A 23,613-nucleotide genomic window follows, 5' to 3' on the forward strand; every position below is an offset into this window, starting at 1 on the left:
TCTTCCTTCCTTCCTTCCTTCCTTCCTCCCTCCCTCCCTCCCTCCCTTTCTTCCTTCCCTCCCTCCCTCCCTTCCTCCTTCCTTCCTCCCTTCCTTCCTTCCTTTCTCCCTCCCTCCCTCCCTCCCTATCTCCCTATCATAGCTCTATTTCTAATGGAAGACAGCACAGTACCCTAATGGTAAGGATTATTAGATATAATATATCCATATGATGGCATTTTGTTGTGAGGCCTTGGCCATGTTGCGTAATGTCCCTGTGTCTTTCCTTTTTCCTAAGCAGCGTTATTGACATACACTTGGTATGCAATACTGCACAGGTGTCCAACAATAGTAAATTTTGGCGTATGTATGCAACTGTGAAGCCATTCCCACCATCAGGACAAATGAACATACCCATTGACCCGAAGTTTCCTTGTGCCCCTTGCTAATCCCTGTTTAGCCCCCTCCCTGCCCCCCCCCCCCCCCCCGCCACATTCTTAGGCAAATAATGACTTGCTTTGCATCACTAGTTTGTATTTACAGTTTCATATAAATGGAATCAGGCATTATGTACTCTTTTTTATTTGGTCTGGCAACTTTCACTCAGCATAATTATTTTGAGATTCATCCATGTCGAAGCATGTATCAGAAGTGCATTCTGCGTTACTCATAAGAAGTATTCCGTTGTATGCAGAGATCATGGTTTGTTTATCCATTCACTTATTGATGGACATTTGGGCTATGACAAACAAAGTGGCTAGGAGCATTTATGTACGTTCTTTGTAGGGACATAGGCTTTTCCTTTCCTTTGGGTAAAAACTAGAAGTGGAGTAGCTGGATCATATGATAGGTGTATGGTTAACTTGTTAAGAAGCTGTTAAATTGTTTTCCAAAGTGGCTGTAGCATTTTGCATTCCCACGGCTCCACATCATCACAGACTTGGTACGGTTGGGTGTGTTAGGGTAGCTCATTGTGGTTTTAACTTCCATTTTCCTAATGACTAATGATGTTGGGCGTATTTGCCATTTGTAGATCTTTTTTGGTCAATTTGCTAAAATTTTGTATTGGGTTGTTTGTTTTCTTATTAGATATCCTAGAAACAAGTCCTTCATCAGATACGCAGTTTGCAAATATTTTCTCCCAGTTTTTGATTTCTCTTTTGAAAACCAGAAGTTTTTAATTTTGGTGGAGTTCAGTATAGTAATTTTTTCTTTCATAGATCGTGTTTGTGATGTTTTCTTTAAGATGTCTTGCCCTAATCCTGTTTTCTTCTAGAAGTATTATGGTTTTCTGTTTTACGTGTAGGACCATGATCCATTTTGAGTTAATTTTTGCATATGGTATGAAATATGAGTGAAAACAAATATTTTTTTGTGTGTGGATTTCCTATTGTTCTGGCCCCTTTTGTTGAAGAGATAATGTTTTCTCCACTGAATTGCCTCTGCTCATTTGTTGAAAATCAGTTGTCCATATACATAGGTCTCTTTCTGGACTCTTCTGTTCTGTTGATCCGTTTGCCCCTCTGTATGCCAATACCATACTGTCTTGATTACTGTAGATTCATAAGTCCCTAAGAATGAGTTGGGAAGTATTCCTTTCTTTTCATTTTTTCTGGAGGAGTTTGTATAAAATTGGTATTATTTCTTCATGCAATAATTAGTAGGATTAACCAATGAAACCATCTGGGCCTGGAGTTTTCTTTGTGAGCAAGTTTTTATCTACAAATCAATTTTTTTAATAGCCCTGTGGCTCTTCAGTTGTTTCTCCCTCGGTGAGCTTTGGCAGTTTGTGTCTCTACAGGTATTTGTCTATTTCAAGTTGTATAATGAATTGACATTAGGTTATTCATAATAGTCCCACTATCTTTTGAACACTTGTAAAGTCTGTAGTGATGTCACATGTTTCATACCTGATGTTGCTCATTGTGACTACTGTCTTTTCTTCATGACCAGTCTGGCTAGAGGTTAATCAACTATACTGATCTTCTCAAAGAAGTAGCTTTCAGTTTCAATGATTTTTCTCTATTTTTACTTTGTTTTCTATTTCATTGACTTCTGCTTTGATCTTTGTTAATTCCTTTCTAATTTGCATTTAATTTTACTCTTCTTGGTCTGGTTCTTTAAGTGAAAGCTGAGGTCATTGACCTAGGCCTTTCTTTTTTTCTAATATAGGTGTTTAGTGCTATAAATTTTCCCCTAAGCACTGTTTTAAAACCATCCCACAAATTTGGAATCTTTTCATCTTTATTCAGTTCAAAATACTTTCTGGTTTCCCTTTTGATATTGTTTTCACCCATGGGTTATTTAGAAGCATGTTATTCAGTTTCCAAATATTTGGGAATTTTCCAGAGATCTTCCTATTGCCAATTTCTAATTTAATTCAGTTACTGTTAGAAAACTTACTTTATATGATTAGAATGCTTGTCAACTTATTGAGACTTACTTTATGGCCCAGAATATGGGCTGTCTTGGTAAATGTTCCGTATATATGTACCACATTTTGCTTATCCATTCATCTGTTGGCGGACATTGGGTTGTTCCCACATTTTAGCTATTGTGGATAATGCCCCTTGGAACATAGATGTACAAATACCTTTTCGAGCCCTACTTTCAATTCTTTGAGGTGTATACCCCAAAGTGGAATTGCTAGACCATATGGTAATTCTATGTGTAATCTTTTTTGAGGATCTGCCACACTGTTTTCCACAACAGGTGGACCATTTTACACTCCCACCAACAGGACACGAGGGTTTTCATTTCTCCACATCTTCACCTCCACTTGCTATTTTCTGGGTTTTTGTTTGTTCAGCTTTTTGATAATCCATCCTAATGCATTTGAGGTTGCCTTCGTTTTTGAAAGCTGTTTTTACTGGGTATGAAATTCTAGGTTGACAGGTTTTTTTCCCCCAGTACTTTAGAGATACTTCACTGTCTTCCTTCCTGCATTGTTTCCAACAAGAAACCTCTCATCCTTGTCTTTGTTCCTCTGTATGTAACATGTCTTTCTTTTCTCTCTGGCTGCTTCTAAGATTTTATCATTAGTTTTGAGCAAGTTCATTATGATATGCCTTGGTATCATTTTTTTCCTAGTTCTTGTGCTTGGGATTCATTATAATTTTCATCAAATTTGGAAAATGTGGGGTCATTATTTCTTCAAGTACTTTTTCTGCCCCCTGCTCTCTCTCCTTTGAGGACTATCACACGGATACGAGACCTCTTAAAGTTGTTCCACAGCTCAGCTCACTGATATCCTGTAAAAATTGTAAACAATTTTCTTTCTCTGTGTGTCTCATTTAGGAGAGTTTTGATTGCTGTGTGCTTGAGTTCACTGCTCTTTCCTCCTATAAGGTCGATCCCAGCCAGTGTGTCTTTCATCTCAGATGCTGTTTTCATTTCTGGAAGTTTGATTAGGATTTTTTACTATCTTTTTAATGTCTCTACCTAACTTTTTGAATATGGGGAATATAGTCATATAACTACTGGTTTATAATAATTATTTTAATGTTCTTGTTTGCTAATTTTAACATCTCTGTCCAATCTGGGCCTATTTTACCACAACAGATTGATTTTCCTCCTTGTTATGAGTCAGATCTTCCTGCCTCCTTGCATACCTGATAAACTTTGATTGGATTCTAGACATTGTGATTTTTACCTTGTTGGGTGCTAGATTTTTTTTTTTTTTTAAGATTTTATTAATTTATTTTACAGAGACACAGCAAGAGAGGGAACACAAGCAGGGGGAGTGGGAGAGGGAGAAGCAGGCTTCCTGCTGAGCAGGGAGCCCAATGCGGGGCTCAATCCCAGGACCCTGGGATCATGACTTGAGCCGAAGGTAGACACTTAATGCCTGAGCCACCCAGGCTCCCTGGGTGCTAGATATTTTTGTATTCTTATAAATCTTCTTGAGCTTTGTTCTGGGGCACAGCTATGTTACTGGGAAATAGTTTGATCCTGTAGGGTCTTGATTTTTCAGGTGAGGTCAGAGCAGCGTGTAATCTAAGGGTAGTTATCCCACCACTGCTGAGGCAAGATCCTATTCTACCCATTGCCTTGTGGACCAAGAGGTTTTCCAGTCTGGCTTGTGAGAACAGATGTTCTTTCCTTCCCTGGGTGAGCCCCTGGCCCTGTTCCCTGTTCCCATTTCTGGGGCCACTTTCCCTGGCCTCAGCCTCAGGTAATTTCCTTAAGTGTCTGCACTGACCGGTACTCTGCTGAATGCTCAGTGGGCATCCTTTGCAGTTCTTCAGAGTCTTCTCTCAGTGCACTTCTCTTCTCTTCAGTGCTCTGTCCTACAAACCCTATTCACCTTGGTCTTTGCAGCGCACAGCACAGAGTCCCCTGGGCCCCCCTGCCTTTCCCCTCCCTGCACTGCCTGACTCCAGAGAATTAGCCTGGGTGTTAACAGAGCTCCCCTCGTTTTGTTTCCTGTCTTTCAGCAGTCATTAACTTCGTCTGATGTCCACTCTGTTGAAAACTCTTGTTTCATTTTGTCAGTTTCTTGCTTTTGGGCAGCAGGGTAAATGGGATCCCCGTTGCTCCATCTTGGCTAGAAGCCAAAGTCCACTTGTTGGCATATGGATGTGTCCATTAAAAGTTGTGGTTTCCAAGAATATTCTATGGCAAGGGATGATGGTCATAGTGTTAAATTTTAAAAAGCAAAGTAGAAAAGTATGCGTATGTGTGCTTGAATTTGTGTGTGTATGTGTGTGTTGTATTACGACGTACAAAATAGCAGTTTAGGCATGGATGGAAAAAGCCTGAACGTAGGGACACTCCAGCATTAACACTGACAGCTAGGATGACATGAAGAAATAGGATGGATGACTTTTGTCTTCTTCGTATATGCAGTTTCTTTCAAATAAAAGAGTATTTCTTTGATAGTCTGGAAGAGGAATAAACTAAGTATTAAGTGTAAAGATATTTGAAAGGACACGGTCAAACGCTAGCAGACCCAGCACCAGAAACCGCATTCGCTATAATGAAAGGCAGTGTCGTGTTCTAGCAAGAGGCTGCAAAGGGCACGCAGGAATCCTATGTGATCGTGTGGGAAGATCTCGGGTGACTCCTTCTGTGTGAAGAGGCCCCCAGCAGCCCTGGCAGCCTCCCGGTGACCCAGGGTCTCTCTTCATGTGTCAACAGATTGTCCGTGTGGAGCCCTTGGTGACCATGGGTCAAGTGACCGCCCTGCTGACCTCCATTGGCTGGACGCTGCCTGTGTTACCCGAGCTCGATGACCTCACAGTGGGTGAGGACTCAAGACAGGCCGAGGGTCAGAGCTGAGGCCCTGTGGCCCACCTCTTGGTGTGGGGGCCGCCACTGTCCCATCTGTGACAGAAGTCCCTGTGTCTGCTCACCCAGCTCCAAAGGCAGGGCGTTGGCTGCCTGCCTTTGGTTTTCAGGCAGTACCTTGTCTCTGGCGCGAATCTGTGTCCCCGTGACATGTGTCCGTAACTCCAGTTCTGCCTTGAGGAGCACACAGAATAAGTCTAGTCTGTCTCTCCTTCTGTAGGATTCATGGTCCCCAATGCCTTTCCTTCTCCAGGGGAAACACCACAGGACATGGCTTCCTGCCACCCAGGCACCCCCCCACCCTGTTTTGTTAAGGTCCCTCTTAAGATGAGTGCGTGCGCACAGGCATTGAGGCAGGGTCTGGATAGAGGTGAGGGTGTGAGCATCCTTGGCAGGCTTTCCTGCAGGTCCCCCTACCTCGGGGAAGCCCCTAGCCTCCCGTACGAGCCCCTCCTTCCCTCTTCTGCTCTCCAGATCCACAGAGATGGGAAATCTACCCCAAGTGGCCAGTCCTGTCACACCTCCCTTGTGCTGTGAGCAACCCCAGCTCCTGTGAAGTGCCCTTTACCCGATCCCCTCCTGACCCTGCACCCCACAGCTCTGCCTGGCTAACTCGCGTGTCTCTGCAGGGGGCTTGATCATGGGCACGGGCATCGAGTCATCATCCCACAAGTACGGCCTGTTCCAACACATCTGCACTGCCTACGAGCTGGTCCTAGCCGATGGCAGCTTTGTGCGATGCACACCGGTGAGTTCCGAGTTGGGGGACTCCCCACCAGCCTGCCCTGGGCATCAAGGATCCTGGGGCTGGGGAGGTAGGAACCCTGAAGGTGCTTCCTTTCAAACACACCTGTTCAGTCTGGGTCTGTATCCATAATAATAACAAAGATTGATATAGCCCCTTATATGTGCTCAGATACTGTTGTAAATGCTTCATATATATTAAGCCATTTAATCCTTCAATAACTTTACGAGGTACTATTATTAGCCATATTTTAGAGATGGGAAATTAAAACACAGAGAGGTTAATAAACTTGCCCAAGGTCACACAGCTAGGAAATCCCACACAGCTGGGCTTCAAACCCAAATTATCAGGCTCCCAGATCCATGCCCTTAGCCATTTATTATAGCATTCTGCCTCTCTCGGGAGAGTCGGGCCCGAGCCACAGAGCTCTATGCCACGTGTTGTGAGATGTAACTAAAAGTGGCAAGAGGGGCTGTTTTGGAGAAACAAAAGATAATTCTGCTGCCCAAAGTGGGATACAAACATTTAAGGCATTTTACCCTAATGAGTGGGACAGGATTGAAACTTCAAACAAACTCAGATTTCTGAGCGTATCTAAGGGGCCCCTAGATGGCAGGGATAGAGTCACTTTTTACAAGAAGATGTTTTAGAGAGCCACCAGCATTCCTGGCCTCACAGAAGAGAGTCCAGGGCAGGCTGGAGAGCCCTGGTCTTAGACAAGAGAGACCCCTTTCAGGATTCACAGCAATTCAGCACGTTTTCCTAAACACTTGCTTGGGCCCTGCCTTCTGACCTGTTTATTCCCAGCAGAGAAAGGAGACAAACATTCGTGAGTGACTTCCCTTCTTCCCTGAGGCCCATTTTCCTCATCTGACAAATGCATTGTCAGGAGGAGAAAGGAGATGCCATATGTGAAACTCCTAACATAGAGCTGGGTACCTGGCAGACACCTGGTTATTACCGCTGCTATCCGACAGTGTGGTTAGGTGGGGGCCCAGACGGCCCACTTCTGCTGTTCCAGAGACTTCTGCCAGCCTGCTGCAGAGCTTCCCTGCCCCAGTCCCCCGCCCTCACCCCCTGCCCTCCACCACAGCCACACCAAGGGCATGCAGCATGAGCAGAGACGACAGAGGACTGTCCTCTTGGTAAAGGGCCCGACAAGGCTGGACTTTTTAAAAAGGAAATTTGTTAGAATCACAGAACCTGAATGAGAATGGCCAGATGAAAAGTCGGTTGTCTGTCTCTAAGACAAATACCAGAACAAGAAATGATAAGGTTAGAAGCAGATTGTGGAACCAGATGAGGTCTTCCAGGAAGAACGTTGGGTAGGGAGTTAGGCGAGCTTGCCTGAATCCTGGCCTCTCTGTGCTGACTTGTGGGATGCCTGGGGGGAGCCATGTCACCTCTTAGAGCCTCACTTTCCTTACCTGTTCACATGGAAGTGTTAGTGCTTTCCCTGGGTTCCGGGGGGATTCCACAGCTCATGAACTAAAAAAGGCTTGTTTTAGTAATGGCCCATTTTAATGTTCCCTGCTGACCGTGACCCTCAGGAAGCTCTTTTTTTAGCCTGGCCTGGGACCCTTAGCCCTTCATCCCCCATTGTGGCTCTTTGGCCAGTGCTGGTCCTGGCCTCTTCCTGGGCAGCCTGTGGTCCGGGGGCTGTACCTGGGTGGGAGAGAGAGGCTGTGCTTTCCATGAGCATCCCTGGTACAGAGGGCAGTTGAAGCCGCAGAGGGAACACAGGCCCAGAAAGTCCTGTTTCTGAAGTTCCTGGTTAGGGTTTATACAACAAGACAGCAACAGAGCAGGAAGTAAGCTGAGGCCCTGGGTTCTTTGCACCCCTGTTCACTGTGTGCCACACTGCGGGGTCTGGGGGTGCAGGCTCTCAGCATGTGTTGACTTTGCCTTATAGTCGGAAAACTCAGACCTGTTCTACGCTGTGCCGTGGTCCTGTGGGACCCTGGGCTTCCTGGTGGCCGCCGAGATCCGCATCATCCCCGCCAAGAAGTACGTCAGGCTTCGGTTTGAGCCGGTGCAGGGCCTGGAGGCTATCTGCGACAAGTTCACCCGGGAGTCCCAGCGGCTAGAGAACCACTTCGTGGAAGGGCTGCTGTACTCCCTGGATGAGGCTGTCATCATGACGGGGGTCATGACAGACCAGGCAGAGCCCAGCAAGGTAGGCCAGGGCGTCAGCAGCCGAGGGCCAAGGCCTGGGGAGGAGGAAGGCCCGGGTGGGCTGGGGCTGAGCCTGTGCCCCCACCCTGACCCTGCCTGGCAGCCACATTCTTTGAGGCCGTGACCTCGGTCAGCCCACCCGGGGTTGGGGCCCTAGGATCCACAGTCAGAGCTGTCTCAGACAGGGATGGAAGCATCCGTTGACTCTGCCCCGAACACCTGCCAGATACATGTGTGCCTCTTGAAAGGCACACCCTTTTGCTGATCCTTACAGCAACCCCATTTTATAGATGAGGGAACTGAGGCTCTAAGAGGTCCTGTGAACTTCCACGAGATGACAGATCCAAGATTTGCAGAATGGATTTGATGCCTCAGAATCTAGATGGACACTCCTTTGATGGATGTCATTTTCAATAGCAGCTTTTTTTCTCTCATGTGAAAGGGTTTGTGTTTATGAGAGACTTGGAAAGTATAAATGAGTAAAAGGAAAGAAGACCCTACCGATAAACATGACCCAAAACCAGCTCTTGCTAACCGTTGGGTATATTTATTTCCTCTCTTTTCAGGGCATACCTTGAAGTTTTTAAATTATAAAAGTAGCATCACAACGTTGAACTATATAAAGGAAAGTTAAAATGGGTCTCTTCCCTCAGGCTCACCCCCAGAGTAACCGCTTGTAACACGGTGCATGCCTCGAGGTGTGTGCACACGCGCATGGGCGCGCCCTCCTTTCCTCCCGGTGTCTCAGGATGGCGTGGAATAACTGACCTAACGCGCTGCTTCCTGATGAACATCTATCTTGCTTCAGATGTTTTGCTCTTACAAATAAGATTGCGTTGAAGATTCTCTGACATCCATCCTTGGCCTCTTGGGCAAGCACTTCCGTAGGATTGAGTCCAAATATTGGAAGTCCTGACTTAAGAATTGGAGCACATTACACACCGACAGCCGCTGCCAAACAGTCCTTCAGAGCAATGGTGCTTCTGCCCGCGTCCGGCGACCGTGTGTGACAATATGCCTTTCTCCTACGTTCTTGCCGACACTGGATACGATTACTCTTTCATTTTTGCCAATCTGATAGGGTTAAAAATAGCATCTCGTTTCCTTTTGTGGTTCTCGGGTCGCCTTTGTGGTTCGAACATCTCTTTGTACGCTTTTTTCCGTTTGTTCGTCTTCGGCTGTGATCGGCTGTGACCAGCTGTTCAAACTTGGGTTTTCCAGTTGAGTGTGATACGTGTTTCCCCACATAGTTGCGTGGCCTTCAAAATTGTCATTTAATGACTGCAGAGCACTGTGTTGAGCGAATGCCCTATCATTTACTGAACCATGGCCCCGTGGTTGGAAATATAAGTTGCTTCCAGTCTTTCCTTTTTCTTTTTATTTATTTATTTATTTTTAGAGAGAGAGAGCGGCAAGGGGGGTCAGAGGGAGAGGGAGAGAGAGAATCTTAAGCAGGCTCCATGCCCAGCCCAGAGCCCAATGCAGGGCTCCATCTCACGACGCCAGGATCATGACCTGCACCAAAACCAAGAGTCGGACGCTTAACCGACTGAGCCACCCAGGCGCCCCAGTCTTTCCTGATTTTAATTAAGGTAGCCGTGAACATCTTTTGTCTATAATTGGAATAATATCTTAAAGTACATCAAAGGGTAAGTACTCTTAAGGCTTTTGATCTAGACCAGTATACTTAAAACCTTTTAAAATTGTAAAGCACTTGGAAATCGTCTGGTGCAATCCCCTCTCTAAATAGGGAAACAAGAGCGCCCGGCTAGCTCAGTCGGTAGAGCATGAGACTCTTAAATAGGGAAACAAGGCCCAGAGGGGAAGAGACTTCTGTGAGCACCCACGGCTAGCATGGGGCAGGTCTCTGACTCCTAGTCCAGTGTTACTTCCCCAGCCTACCAGCTTCTGTAATCCAGCAGCATTCACAGACACTGACCGAGGACCCGTCCTGGTGGGGCACCATGGTGGGTGCTGGGGGATGGGGATCCCGGAGCAGGAGTGGGAACACTGGACATAGACACAAAGCCAATGTGCCGTGTCGCTCCCCAGGCCCCGGCTCTGCCGGCCCCGGGCCGAGGCCCCGTCAGTGCGGGTCACCTAGCACCTGGTCACCTGGCAAGGACATCTAGTGCAGATGTTTTCTGCCTTCTCCCAGGCATTCCCTTAGAGGCTGGCGGAGGGGCCACTCCCTGTGCTCATCCCAGGTACCTGTTTGCTGTATTAGATGCCACCTAATGTTATAATCGGGCAGCGGGGTTTGTACAGCTTTTAAAGTGTTGGAACACCGTAACCAATTCCCTTATTGCCCTAGAAGACCACGGTCTTACCGCGAGGTTCACCTGGTATCAGTGGGAGAGGGGCCAGGCCCCCAGGCTGCAGACTTTTACAAAGTGTCCTGATGCCCAACGGTAACAGGGTTCGGGGAGGAGAGTGGCAGATGCCATTAGACATATGGACATCTCATTCTTCCACACACTCCTGTTGGGCGAGCTGCTCAGGAATTTGTCCCGGGGTGTCTGGCCCTGGGATGGGCCCTCTGCAGGCCCAGAAGAGCCAGTGGGAGGAGGCAGCCCGCCCTGATGTACAGGCGAGGCCCGGGGCTGGGGCGGGGCGTGCTCTCCGAGTGCTCCAGCTGGAACCGGAGCTCCTGTGGCCGTCTGGCTGCCCCAGCGGACCTATCCCTGGGAGAGACACAGCATCCGGGTTCTGTAGCATCTCCCGGGCTTGTCTGGCACGGAGGTTCCTACTGAGTCGAGGAGCACAGGGAGCGCCCGAAGCCAGGTATGCCCTGGTGTCGATTCCATTATGCAGCTGGTGCCACTGCCACGTGTGTGGCCAGGCCACACCTGGGGTTAGGTCACGTTGCTCTGCTCCTGTTGGGTTTCACTGTCCCTTGTACCAGCAGGCAGAGGCCAGTGCACAGTGTCCTTTGCCCTGCCACGCTAGCCACGCTAACCACGCTAACATGGACTTGCACAAACAGGCTCTTCAGCCCAGCGTCCTGGCACCTCGTGGCCCCGGTGTCCTGCCAGCATAGTGGCCTGCTGCACGAGGGGACACCCGCATGGGCTGGAGTGTTGCTGCCAGAGATGGGGGCCAGAGGCTCCTAGGGGAGGGGCTTGCGAGGGGGTCGGGGGCAGAGGATGGGAGAGGGCTGGGAACTGACCACTGTGCCCTGTGGGCAGGCGCCATGCTGGGCACTTTCCTTGTTGGCTTTTCTGGTTTCCACAGCCGCTCCAGGGCAGGTAATAGCTCCGTTTCACCGGTGCTGAAAGCAAGGCTGAGTGACCTGCCCAGGACCAGCACCGTGTGTTCAAAGTAGGACAAGCGAATCCACAAACAGTGCACAGGACGATCCCATTTTTATAAATCCATGTGTATGCACAGAAAAGAAAACCTAATGAGTACACATCCGTGTTAGTAGTTACCTCGGGAGGGTGAGGCTGCAAGATGTCTCTCTTGCCAAGTTGCATATTTCTGCAGCATGTGAAGTTCCCACAAGGCATTTACTTTGCTTTTGGAATCAGGAGAAAATAGTGATAGGTTTGTTGTTTTTTTATAACGTTCACATTCCAGAGCGCACTGTTCAAAGTTCCCCGCTGCCCAGCCCTGGCCTCGTGCAACGTGGGATAGGCTTGAGTCCTTGCCCTGCCCCTGGCCAGCTGTGTGGCCTCGGGCGCCCTGTTCCACCTTGATGGGTCTCAGTCTCCTCATCAGCGAGACAAGCACAGCTCTGCCTTGCAAGGTCACGGAGGGGATACAGAGCAAGCACGTGAAGTGCCCGGAGCATGTCGTTGTGATGGGTCTCGGCCATGAGCCACCCTGGGAATGCTCATCTTACCTCTGCTCCTGCCTTTATACCCCGACGGTTCCCCGGCAGCATCGTGCCTCTGCTCCGAGGCCGCTGCTCTCGGCCCCCTCCTCGGCCTGTGCTGCACCCCAGCTGGGTGTGATCTCACCTGCCCCATAAAACTCGGGGGCCTCTCCCACCCCCCAGGGAACGGGGTCTGACGTGGGGCCCGAGGGTCTGCGGCGTGTGGGTGTGATTTCTAATTGGCACAGAAAACCTCCCACAACGTCGATAGTTTTATTGCCGTTTTATATGTGAAGAGAGAGGCTGAGAGAGCGACCGGCCCCAGGTCACACAGCTGGTGGGTGATGGGAGCCGGGGTCTGGCCCCAGCTCTGGAGCCCGTGCTCCTTCCAGGCTGCCGCCCTGCCTCTCTCCAAAAGCACCTGCCTGGAATTCATTCCATGTGCGAGGACGCTGAGGCCCAGAGAGGCTAAGTCATGCCAGGGCCCCCCGCAGGTGGAGTCCTGAACCGTTTAGGACTGAAGACTGTCTCAATATAAGATCTAGGCATTGGAGGCCGGGGGCCTGGTGCCAGGGAAGTGTTAGGTTCGCTCTGTGAGCTTCCTCCACTGAGGGGGGCTGCCTGAGGGGAGCATGGCACCCAGAGGGTCATGGGCCTTGGTGTCGGCCGCAAGGGAAGTGCCATGGTCAGTCAGTGCTGCTGGCCGCGGGACCCGGTGACGGGGTAGGCGGAGTGGGAGGGAGGGAGGGAGGGAGGGAAGGCGTCCCCCGCGTGGCGCTGCGTCCTTCGGCATTTGCCCCTCGGTTCTGTCCGTGAGGGGGAGGGGTGGCTGAGCTCTCCAGACCATCGGGCACCACTTACCCTCGCTCTGCTAGAGAATGCCCGCTGTGCTCAGCCTCACCGGGCTCTCAAGAGTCTCACGGGTGGTGACAGACACGGAACCTTTGAAAAGGCCGCAGGTGCTGAGCAGAAGCGGGTATCACCGTTACGGCCCGATGGCATCAGGCCCTCGTCTGTGGGCTGACACAGTGCCCTCTGTCATTTCAGCTGAATAGCATTGGCAACTACTACAAGCCCTGGTTCTTCAAGCACGTGGAGAACTACCTGAAGACAAAGCGGGAGGGCCTGGAGTATATTCCCCTGAGACATTACTACCACCGCCACACGCGCAGCATCTTCTGGGAGCTCCAGGTGAGGCTCAGATTCCCCAGCCGGCCAGCACTGTAGGGCAAGAGGGGCCTAGTCCCAGGGACCCGGAGCACCCGTGGACACGGCACCACAGCGCTGTCCTCCGGGGGGAGCAGACAGCTCTCACTTGGGCTCAGCAGCCTGTCCCAGAGCATCTGCTCCGTGCCGGGCAGTGGGGCGCGGGCCGGGCACTTGGGAGCACATACACCTGCTCTGCCCTTGAGGAGCCGTAGCCTCACCAGGCCGACAGACCCTGGCACGGTGCAGGGCCACGGGAACGGGAAGGGGAGGCGGCTCGTTCTGCCCAAGGTCAGAGGTGGCCGTCGAGCTTGGCCTTGAAAGGTGAGCAGGGATTTGCTGTTCTGTGTGGAGGGGTGAGATGCAGTGACATTTAAAAGAGGGGCGACAGAGAAGGCCTCTGGGGGGGGGTGGAGAGGGACTTGTGCACAGGGACCTGACCACGGGGGGGTTCGGGGGGGGGGGACGAGCCAGAGCATGGGTCCTCAACTGGGCTACATGGGTTCTTTTTTCTTCTAAGTCATAGAACCTAGAAATAACCACTTTAATGTGTACCATTCAGTGGTATTTAGTACATTCGTCATGTTGTACAACTTGCACCAAAGTTGCTGAGGAGACGAACAGGAATCTGGAAGCGGTAATGAAGCCGCAGGAGGAGCCCCCCTCACCTCCGTCAACCCCAGACGGTCGTGGGAGAGGAAATGATGCCCCTGAGGAGGCCCGCAGGGACCAGCCAGCCCCCAGCTCAGAGCCGGCAGAGGAGGACAGTGTCCAGAGAAGAGACTGAGGATGGAGGGGCTTTGCTGATGTCAGACCACGAGAACATGGCGGAGGGCTTGGGAGATGAGGGGCCAGGGCTGGGTGGAGTCAGATTAGGACATGTTGCATCGTGGTAGCAGGTCACAGGGCACCTGGAGGCCGTGGTGACTAGGTTAAACCAGGCTGACAGGCATGAGGTTAGACCTGACAGTCTCCTAGGAGAAGGTGGGACATCCTAACTGTGGGCCCGTCTCTCAGGCTGAATGTGATGGGGACGTGGTGAGGGGTTGGAGGAGTGGGGAGCGGAGGGCCCATCAGCGCCTGCGAGCGCGGGGCTCCCCCACCTCCAAGAGGGCTCCCTTGTCAAGGCCCAGAGCGGTTGGTGGTCTGCCAAATGCAGAAGACACTGTAAGTCCCTCTTTGTCCCTGCCAAGAACAGTGTTAAGGTTGTGGGAGGTGTGTTTTTGTCAGGAGCAAGAGCGTTTAAGGGACAGGAAAAGAAAGAGGACCAGCAAGGGAGCCCGAGAAGAGCATCAAAGAGTACACAGTAACGGCTCCGTATGTGTTAGCGGAGACGCCGAGCACCACACACGCAGTACGTCGGCCTTCCTAACAGCCCCGGGGTGGGGGGCCTCGTGTCGGTTCCATTCTCCAGATGGGGGGAACTGAGGCTTAGGTCATCCAGAGTAACACAACTCAGGAAGAGATCCAGTATAGTTATCTCTTGCAGCATAATGAACTACCCCAAACTTAGAGGATTAAAACAACTGACAATTTCTTCTTATTTTCTGTTCTCTCAGTTTTCTGAGGGCAGGGATTGGGGAGGGACTAATCTGGGTGACTCTGGCTCAGGGTTGCAGTCCAGTGTCATCTGGAGGCTTGCGTGGGGATGGAGGATCTGTTCTCCAGAAGGTTCCCTCACACGGTTGTTAACAAGAGGCCTCCGTTCCTTGCCACGTGGGCTGCTTGAGTGTCCTCATGACAGGGCAGTGGGAGCTGTCCAGGAGAGAGACCAAGGAGGAGCCTCGAGGCCTTACAGGGCCCGTCTCCTCACACTCCGCCAGCCCCGCTGGACGCTGTCAGAGCAAGTCCAGCCCCCACTCGGGGAGGCGAATCACGCTCCACCTCTTTTGAAGAAAGGAGTAGCAAAGCATCTGTGGGTGTTTTGCTTTTTGTTTTTAATTCAAGTTAGTTAACATATAATGTAGTATTGGTTTCAGGAGTAAGAATTTGTGTGTTGTTGTTTTTTTTAACCACAGAGCTAGGACTCACGATGAGGTTTGTCTTATATTTCTGTGCCGTGAGGCACTGGCTGTCCTTCCCGAGGTGAAAGGAAGAGTCTGGTAGGACGGGTGTCTTACAACTGAGATTTGCGCACAGGGCATCTGGGCGGAGCACCATGGCATCCACCACAGTAGAGTTGCAGAAGCCCAGACTTCTAGAAAGAAGGGGTAATAAACAATGTCAAGTGCATGCCTTTTCCCCCTCCCCTGGGGTGAACTCCTCCTCCCTCAGGCAGCCCTCCACCCTGGTTCCTCCTTGCTGAATCCACCCTTGACTCAATCACAGGTGACCTAGGCTGATGCTGAACCTCTCGGTCCGATCCTGTCACCCTGGGGCCAGGCCTTCCTTCACCCAGCTCAGTTAATCAGTAATATTTGGGGTCAAGGCCAGCCACATGATCTGCAGGGCCCGGTGCAAAAAGCAGGGAAAGAGTACCGTCAAAGATAGTACCGTGGTCTCTCTGAAGTTTGCTATTTAATGTTCTAAGTAAAGAAAAATTAATAATTTAAATTATTGGAACGAATTTACTGTTCATCTCTTATTAGGAGTATTTAACTCTTCATGCGTATGTGTTTCCTTCTTAGTGGACCAGTTGCACAAAACTAGCTCAATTGTGTTTATCTCCCTTCCTGGTAAATTCACATTCTCTCAATACTCCAGCGTAGCTTAGTGATGGGTAAGGAAGGACTGAAGGGAAAGAGGACTCTGGGCAGCCCGCTCTTTCCCTTCCCTTTTCTGTCCTCCTTTTCCGCCAGTGTAAGTGGTTGGCTGATACAGGGAGGTAGCACCGGAGAGGGTTCTTGTGATTCGTGTCTCTTTTTAATGCCATTGCCACAGGGCCTGCATTTGGGGCTTGGGGTCCTGGCTCAGGCCAGGCCCCTGGATCTGTTGTGGGGCCCTGCAGAGCAGAGCAGGCTGGTAGCAGACTGGACCCAGGTAAATGGCAAGGGCAGGCAGAGACTGGGGGACCGGGAGTAAAGTCAGGGACACGGGGCCTGGGGTCACCCAGAGGCAGAGGGATGAGAAGAGGAGGTCGGGGCTTACTGTTTAAAACTTGAACTTTTCTGAGGTTGAGATTTTGGAAAAGGAATGGTTCTAGCTGATCCTTTCGGCTAACAATTGACTGTTTTTAAGGGAAGAATACAAATGGCTTTTAAACATGAGAGAGATGATGGGTGTCACTCCATTAAAGCCGGGCAAAACAAAACTGCAGGAGTCACATCTCTCACCCGCAGGATGATGGCGAGGCAGAATTTTGACGACGCTGTTTGGCCTGGGTGTGGGGAAACAGCACTCCCTGGTGTCATTTGGGAGAGTGTGACATGGCACACGCTCTTGAAATAGTATCTACTAAAATGGCACACACTGAACCAGAATTTTCCACTTCTTGGAGTTTATTTTACAGATAAACGAAGGTGTAAATGGGCAAAGGCGCATGTAGAAAGGATACTCACTGGAATAGTCTGGAAATCATCTAAGTGCTTATCTGTACAGAACTGATTCAGTCACTTAAGGTCCATCCACACAGGAGGGCAGTGTAAAGGGCCAGATGCTAGTTTGGGTTTTGTGGACCATGAGGTCTCTCTAGAGGCCGATCTGCCCTCACAGCCTGAAAGCCCCCACAGACAGTGTGTAAACACACGGGCATGGTTGTGTCCCAGTAGAGCTTTATTTGTGGGCCAGGTTTGTCCGAGGGGCCATAGTTTGTGGGTCCCCGCGGGGCAGCGGTAGCAGCCCCGAGCAAGCGCGTGCTGGCTGGCTGCACACGAGGCACAGGGGGAGGGAGAAGCACGAGGCTGTCAGACCCCGTCTGTGAGCTGTTGGCTTGTACGCCCGTCCGCGTGTCTGCGCATCAGGTGTCTCTAGAAAGGGACACAGATCATTCCTAACAGTGGCTGCCTTTGGGGAGGGGACAGAAGTCAGGTTGGGGAAGAATGAAGTGGGGTCAGGACTAGGGGGGAAATGGGGTGAGGACATGAAAGGAGGCCTAACCTTTGGATGGCTGGGATTTCTGCTGTGGGCATGTGTGACTTTTCCAAAAACAAGCGAGGAAACAATAAAAGCCAAGCCACACATTGTTCTCCGGTCATGTGCTGGCCTCAGTGTAGGTGCCAGGATCTAAGAGCCGAGGAGAGCTGGGTGCAGGTGGGTCCCTCCCTCGTAGGAGTGGGCTGCCAGTCGGAGAGCTGGCTCCAGGGCAGAGAGGGAGGGTCACTCGGCTTCCAAAGCTTAGCACCCGGGTTCCTTTGGGAAGCCACCCCTGACCCCGAGTCTGATGTGGGCCCTGCGTCATTTTGTCCCAGCTCTTCCCACACTGTAGTCCTCTGGCCTGTCTCTTTGACTGGAGGACAGGGATAGGGACCGTGTCTCATTTATCTTGCTTTCCCCAGCACCCAGCATGGAACCTCGTACCTGACCTCATAGGCACCTCATAATTGTTTAATGAATAAAGGAATGTCCTTGGGGGCACCTGGGTGGCTCAGTTGGGTGACCCTTGATTTCGTCTGACCCTTGATTTCGGCTCGTGCCCTGGTCTCCGTGTGGTCAGATGGAGCCTCACATCCGACCCCGTGCTCAGCGCAGAATCTGCTTGTCTCTCCCTCTGCTCCTCCCCCAGTTCATGCGCAGGTACTCGCTCCAAGAATGCTACCCCATTCTTGAAGCCAAGGACATTGCTTTACATTCGGGAAGACAGGCTTGGAGCAAGGGAGGAAGATAATGAGTGGAGGGAGGCCAGAGTCTCGGCTGTTGGGACCAGGCAGGATGGCCAGCGGGTGGATGGTGAGCTGGTGAGCTGGTGGGCGGCATGGGGTATTGTCGGAAGCAGTGCTGAGGGAAGGGGCTCCTCCCCGGTGGTGGGTTGAGCATGGAAGAAGAAGAGCAGCCTCTGCTCAGGAGGGTCTCCAGGGAGGCTGAGTTGGGGGAGGCAGGCAAGGTAGCGCTGTGCAGGGCCACAGGCACGAGAAGAGAAGTGGCTAATTCTGCCTAGGGTTGGAGGTTAGCTGTCAGGCTTGGCCTTGAAAGATGACAGAGAATTTGCTTTTGTGCGTGGAGGGGTGGGGAGCAGTAACATTTTAAATAGGAGTCTGAGAAGGCCTCTCAGGAGACGCTGTGAACCAGTGGGCTCATGGATGACCCTGAGCCAGACCTTGCCCACCCCGGTGACAGCGGCCCCTGGCTGTGTGACATTGGGGAAATTGCTTAAGCTCTCTGATGATCTTCTCATTCAGTGACACTTTCTCGACCATTTACAAAATGCCGTCTGTGTGCCTGCCACTCGGACCTCAACGACAGCAATTATAGTTATCTTGTTTTGCTCCCGGCACTGGGCTGTGGGCCTTCCAGTTGGTATCTCATTATTCCCTCAAATCCTGTTTTACAGATAAGGAAACTAAGCTCAAAGAGGTTAAGTAACTAGCCCAAGGTCATTGCAGCAGGTAAATGCCAGAGCTGAGACTCAAACCCAGACCCAGCTGGGCGAACCGTGGGTACCACCGTTCCCCTCCAGACAGGAGGAGTGGGCCCTGTCCTACGGAACGCTGAATGAGGACCTGGCCCCTGGCCCGTGGAGATACCCGGCCCTGTTGGCCCCTTCTCTCCATTGCCAACCTTTGTCTTTCAGGACATCATCCCCTTTGGCAACAACCCCATCTTCCGCTACCTCTTTGGTTGGATGGTGCCTCCCAAGATCTCCCTCCTGAAGCTGACCCAGGGCGAGACCCTGCGCAAGCTGTATGAGCAGCACCACGTGGTGCAGGACATGCTGGTGCCCATGAAGTGCCTGTCGCAGGCGGTGCACACCTTCCACAACGACATCCACGTGAGCCGGGGACGGCACCCTCTGGGCTTCAGTGTTCCCAGCTGTAAAATGGGCCCGCTCCGTGATGGCCCTGAGAGGAGAGAAGGCATGGGGGCTGCTGCTGAGCACTTCTGTGAACTGTTCACGTTTGTGCCCTCTAACGCGGCAAAGTGGAGGCGCTGTCGGCCATAGCCTCGGGGATCAGGAGCAGAGCTGTGGGCAGCCAGAGAGAGGGGTCTCTGGGTGGGGGTGGAGTGGGCCCGCCATGAGCCTGGCACCTGTTGGAGAAAAAACACCAACGCCCCTCTCCCTGGTCCACCCAGGTCTACCCCATCTGGCTGTGCCCGTTCATCCTGCCCAGCCAGCCGGGCCTGGTGCACCCCAAGGGAGATGAGGCCGAGCTCTATGTTGACATTGGAGCATATGGGGAGCCACGCGTGAAGCACTTTGAAGCCAGGTCGTGCATGCGGCAGTTGGAGAAGTTCGTCCGAAGCGTGCATGGGTGAGTGGCCCAGAGCGTGGCATGCTTTCTCCGGCCGCCAGCCCCAGGGTGCTGCTGCCGGGGGTGTAGAGTAAGGTCAAGGTGGCCAGCCCCGAGCCAGCCCCGCTGGTTGCTGAGGGAGTGTGGAGCCATAGGGGCCTCTGGTTTGGAAAGTACCTTGAGAAAGTCTGGAGGTGGGATTTCTCACCCCTCTTCCTCACAGCCCTCCCATGAGCACACCAGCATCCCCCAGGTGCTCGGGCCAGAGCCCCGGGATCACCCTGCTCCGCGCCCCAGGGCAGATGGTGGTGTGGTTTTAGATAGGTTCCGGGCTGCTACTCGGGGTTGGAGGAGCTCAGCGAAGGAGGGAGGGATTCGTGACTGAAAGCCGCACAGAGGCCCAGGACAGCGTAGCCCAGAAACCAGCCTGGAACAAACCCTCGATGTATTTAATACATGGACACATCTCAGAATAGTTACGCTGATTGAAAAAACCAGGAAAAAGGAGTACTATGTGATTCCAGGTATACGAAAGTCCCGAATCCACAGTGACAGAAAGCTGAGCCGCCTGGGTGGTGGAGGGCAACGGATGACATGGGGCCATGATCAAAGTTTGGGGGGTGATGGATGTGGGGGCAAGTGTAAACGAGAAATCCTCCACGAGCGCTTCCTGCGGCTCATCGGGGACACAGCCGGGGCCTCTCGGGTCCCTTCCCCTCCCTTCAGCCTCCCCGTCCTGTGCTTCCCAGGTTCCAGATGCTGTATGCCGACTGCTACATGAGCCGGGAGGAGTTCTGGGAGATGTTCGACGGCTCCCTGTACCACAGGCTGCGGGAGCGGCTCGGCTGCCAGGACGCCTTCCCCGAGGTGTACGACAAGATCTGCAAGGCCGCCAGGCACTGAGCGTGGGCCCGCCCGGAAAGAGACAGACATGTGGGTGGGCCCTGTCCCCAGGTCCAGGAGGCATCTTCTCTTCACTCAAGCTTGACTGCTCTCCCAGATCCACGCTTCCAGAAAGAACCCCCTCCAGAAATCCCACCGGACTGCCCCGACGGCTAGCTCTGGCTCCCAGAGGCAGCCGAGTGGAGGGCAACGGATGTGGGCTCTGGAGTCAGACGTACCTGAGTCCCGTTCCCAGTTCAGCCCCTCGTGAGCTGTGTGACTCTGGGCGAGTCACTCAGCCCCTCCGGACCCAGCTGTCCACCTGGTGAAGGGGGTCACAGTGCCTGCCCGCGGGCCGTGGGCATCGGGGTCCGGCGGCGGTCTGGCGGCAGGTGCTGAGGGCCGTAGCAGCGCTGACTCTGGCTTCCCGCTCAGCGCCGAGTCCAGGAAGGCCCCGCGTGAGGTCACCTGGGCGCAGGTCTGGCTGGAAGGGTGAGGGGATGCTCCAGCGTCGCACCCGCCATTGCTTCAGTCGGCCAGACGCACCCCTCACAGACAGACGGAAGGAAGGTTCCTCTCCCTCCCCGGGGTCTCCGGAGGGCAACAGATGGGGCAGGCAGGCCCAAGACGTGCTGTGCCAAAGCCAGGTCCCAGTCCAAAGTTCCCTGTGCCGTCCTTGGTGACGCCCTGCCCCTTCCTCCTTCCGGCCCACCGCAGCCATCACCCACGTCTCAGAGAGGACCGTGTCCTCGAAGACATCTCATGGCTGCCTCCTGTCCCAGCCCAGGCGGTGTGGCTCCCGCTCTGACCTGGGGCCGGAGCACCTGCGCCCATCCTTGGCTCCCCGACCCTCCGTGCCTCTTTTGGGCCCCAGAGCCTGCCTAGTCACGGGGGGCGGGGGCTGCATCTACACTGCTCTGCAGCCTGGGGTGGGGGGTGGGGGGTGGACCCCACCAAGCAGGAAGATGGAGGTTCAGTGCGGAGTCTCACTGTGGGGCCCCAAGGAAAGACCATCAGCTTGATTTCTCCAACCACTCCTCCATTCGTTCGCCCCCGCCCATAGCTGTAGTTAATTTCAGTGCCTTACAAATCCTAAGCTCAGAGAAAATTAGCCCCGTTTCCCTTCCAGAAGGAAAGGAGCCTCCCTAGGTCCTTCCTGACTTGTTAAAAGCCTGGTTGGTTATGCAACTCCATCTGAAGAACGGCCCGTCCCCAGCTGAGGACCCAGCCTCTGAGAAGGAAGCGTGTCGTGTAGGGAGCTGGGATGGAGTGAACCGTGCCAGGCAGTGACCTGCTGAGAGCAAGAGCGAGCACTGCACTAGGAGGCAGAAGCTGGCTCTCAGTCCCTGCTGGCTTGTCAGCAAGCCGTGTGACCGTGGGCGAGTCATCTGGCCCTCGGAGCTGCGGCCCCTCACCTCGCCAGGCCCTTCCGCTGTGGGAGCGCATGACTGTCCTAGACCGTGTGCTTGCAGTGCCGCTCAAGGCCAGACCAAACCTAAACCCTCCACGTGGGCGCTGTAAGGTCCTTCCTTCAGTCCAAGGCCAGCTCTCCTGTCACTCAGAGAAGCGCACCTATGGCACGCAGGGAAGGGTCTGCGTCTTGTCACTGCAGGTTGCCAGAATCCCGATGGAGCCAGGCTTTCCCCGGGGGGATGCTCAGCTATCCCCCTGCAGCCTCGGCACACTGCCAGGTGTCCTCGCATGGTCCCGTGAGTGCTGGGCGCGTTCGTGACACTCAGAAGGCAAAGGAACCCCCTCCCCCTCCCCTTACCCATTTGGCCTCTGGAGGGGGCATGAGAAGAATAAGAAACCTCATTCTCCAGCTTGTCTGCAGAGCACGTGAATTCCGGCCTTCGCCCTCCTGGTGGGCGCCTGCGTTTCCCGCTCGATGCTAAACTGATGATCCTACTTCTTGTGGAGGAATGGTTAGCCCGAGCAGAGGGGCCCGGCCAAGAAGGCCCTGGCGTCCCACCAGAGGGGCCTCCGTCCTTAAGCCGCCGGGAGGGTAGCCAGAGATGCTAGCAGCCTCTACCGCCCTTAGCCCTAGAAAAACCAAAATCCTGCCCTTCACAGACCTCACCCGGAAACGGGGGCTCGGAAGGGAGGGTCTCGGGATCACAGCAGCCTCAGGTTTACGTTTTGCTCCCATCATATGGTGACTTGCAAGCACGGCAGGCCGCGCGACCGGCTTTTTCCCGTAGCCAGCCCCATCCCCGTCCATCCATGTGGTGGTTTCAGGGGGAGTGAAACTTGGCACTGGGGTGAGTGTGTGTGCAAAGTAAAGGAATAGGCCTTTCCCCTCCAGAGCCCCGAGTTTCTTGGCTGCACGAAGGTTTTCTGTAGAATCTGAGTTGCAGCCAGTTTCTTTGGCTGGAAGGATGCATCATTTCATTAGCTGTTACAGAAGGGGAAGGGGTGGGGGATGCGTGCGGCAGTGCATGGTGTGTGGTTTTTATTTTTCCCATGACCACGGGGACCAAGGAGAAAGGCCCGAGTGTCCCCGAGCAGGCTCTTGCAGCCGCAGGAGCTGTGCTTGCTGTCGGACACACTTCATGTCCCTGTGGCTGCGTGGCCGCTGCTTCTATACAAATAAAAGCGTGACCTGGAGACTAGCCTTCGTCGTTTCTTGTTGGAGGCTCGGGCTCCGGCGCCGGTGGGTTCCCCCTCTGGACCATGGACAAGGACTGAAGGACGACGGGGGAGGGCCGGGGATCGTGGGCGCTTTTCCCCGTTTTTGGACGTCTGCCGCTGGTCGCAATGTGACCTGGCGTAGGTGTGAATGGGATGCCGCTGACCGCAGGGGGAGAGGCTAGAAGCCAGGCGACCAGTGAGAAGGGCCCAGGGAGGGGTGACGGTAGCTCGGATCAGGGAGGGGACGACTTCTTAGGGTGTCAGATGTGGTCATCAGGAGCTGCAGTCCTGATTGTCCGCTTGGTCACTAAAATCCCTTCTTCGAGCTGCTAGAACTGCCTTCCCCAGCCTCCCTTGCACTCAGGTGTCTCTGGTCTTCAGGAGATGTGAACAGAAGTGGGGAAGACCTCCCACATGAGGTTCCGGCACTTTCCCCTTAGCTGGATGCCAGTGACAACCAGGCCATACGCTTTGGCAGGGTCACTAGTTGGAAGGAGCCCGAATCCCTGAGTAACTGTAGTACTGCTTATCACCTGAGCCCTGGCCTGGCCTATTCCAGGAGCAAG

The 23,613-nt window shown here is 52.8% G+C and overlaps 1 protein-coding gene across 1 annotated transcript in view; it reads left to right on the plus strand.

The window, feature by feature from the left end:
• DHCR24 (24-dehydrocholesterol reductase) overlaps positions 1 to 23,021 on the plus strand; it is a 27,603-nt gene extending 4,582 nt beyond the window's left edge. The window contains exons 3-9 of the mRNA XM_032428185.1: positions 5,119 to 5,224; positions 5,898 to 6,016; positions 7,926 to 8,189; positions 13,053 to 13,196; positions 18,877 to 19,074; positions 19,377 to 19,555; positions 20,284 to 23,021. Of these exons, the coding sequence (XP_032284076.1) occupies positions 5,119 to 5,224; positions 5,898 to 6,016; positions 7,926 to 8,189; positions 13,053 to 13,196; positions 18,877 to 19,074; positions 19,377 to 19,555; positions 20,284 to 20,437 (1,164 nt within the window). The 3' untranslated portion in view covers positions 20,438 to 23,021. The remainder of the gene's footprint in view (positions 1 to 5,118; positions 5,225 to 5,897; positions 6,017 to 7,925; positions 8,190 to 13,052; positions 13,197 to 18,876; positions 19,075 to 19,376; positions 19,556 to 20,283) is intronic.
• Positions 23,022 to 23,613: the final 592 nt, after the last annotated feature.

The sequence above is a fragment of the Phoca vitulina genome, unplaced genomic scaffold (assembly GCF_004348235.1).
Source record: "Phoca vitulina isolate PV1807 unplaced genomic scaffold, GSC_HSeal_1.0 scaffold2, whole genome shotgun sequence".
In the NCBI taxonomy this organism is placed as follows: domain Eukaryota; kingdom Metazoa; phylum Chordata; class Mammalia; order Carnivora; family Phocidae; genus Phoca; species Phoca vitulina.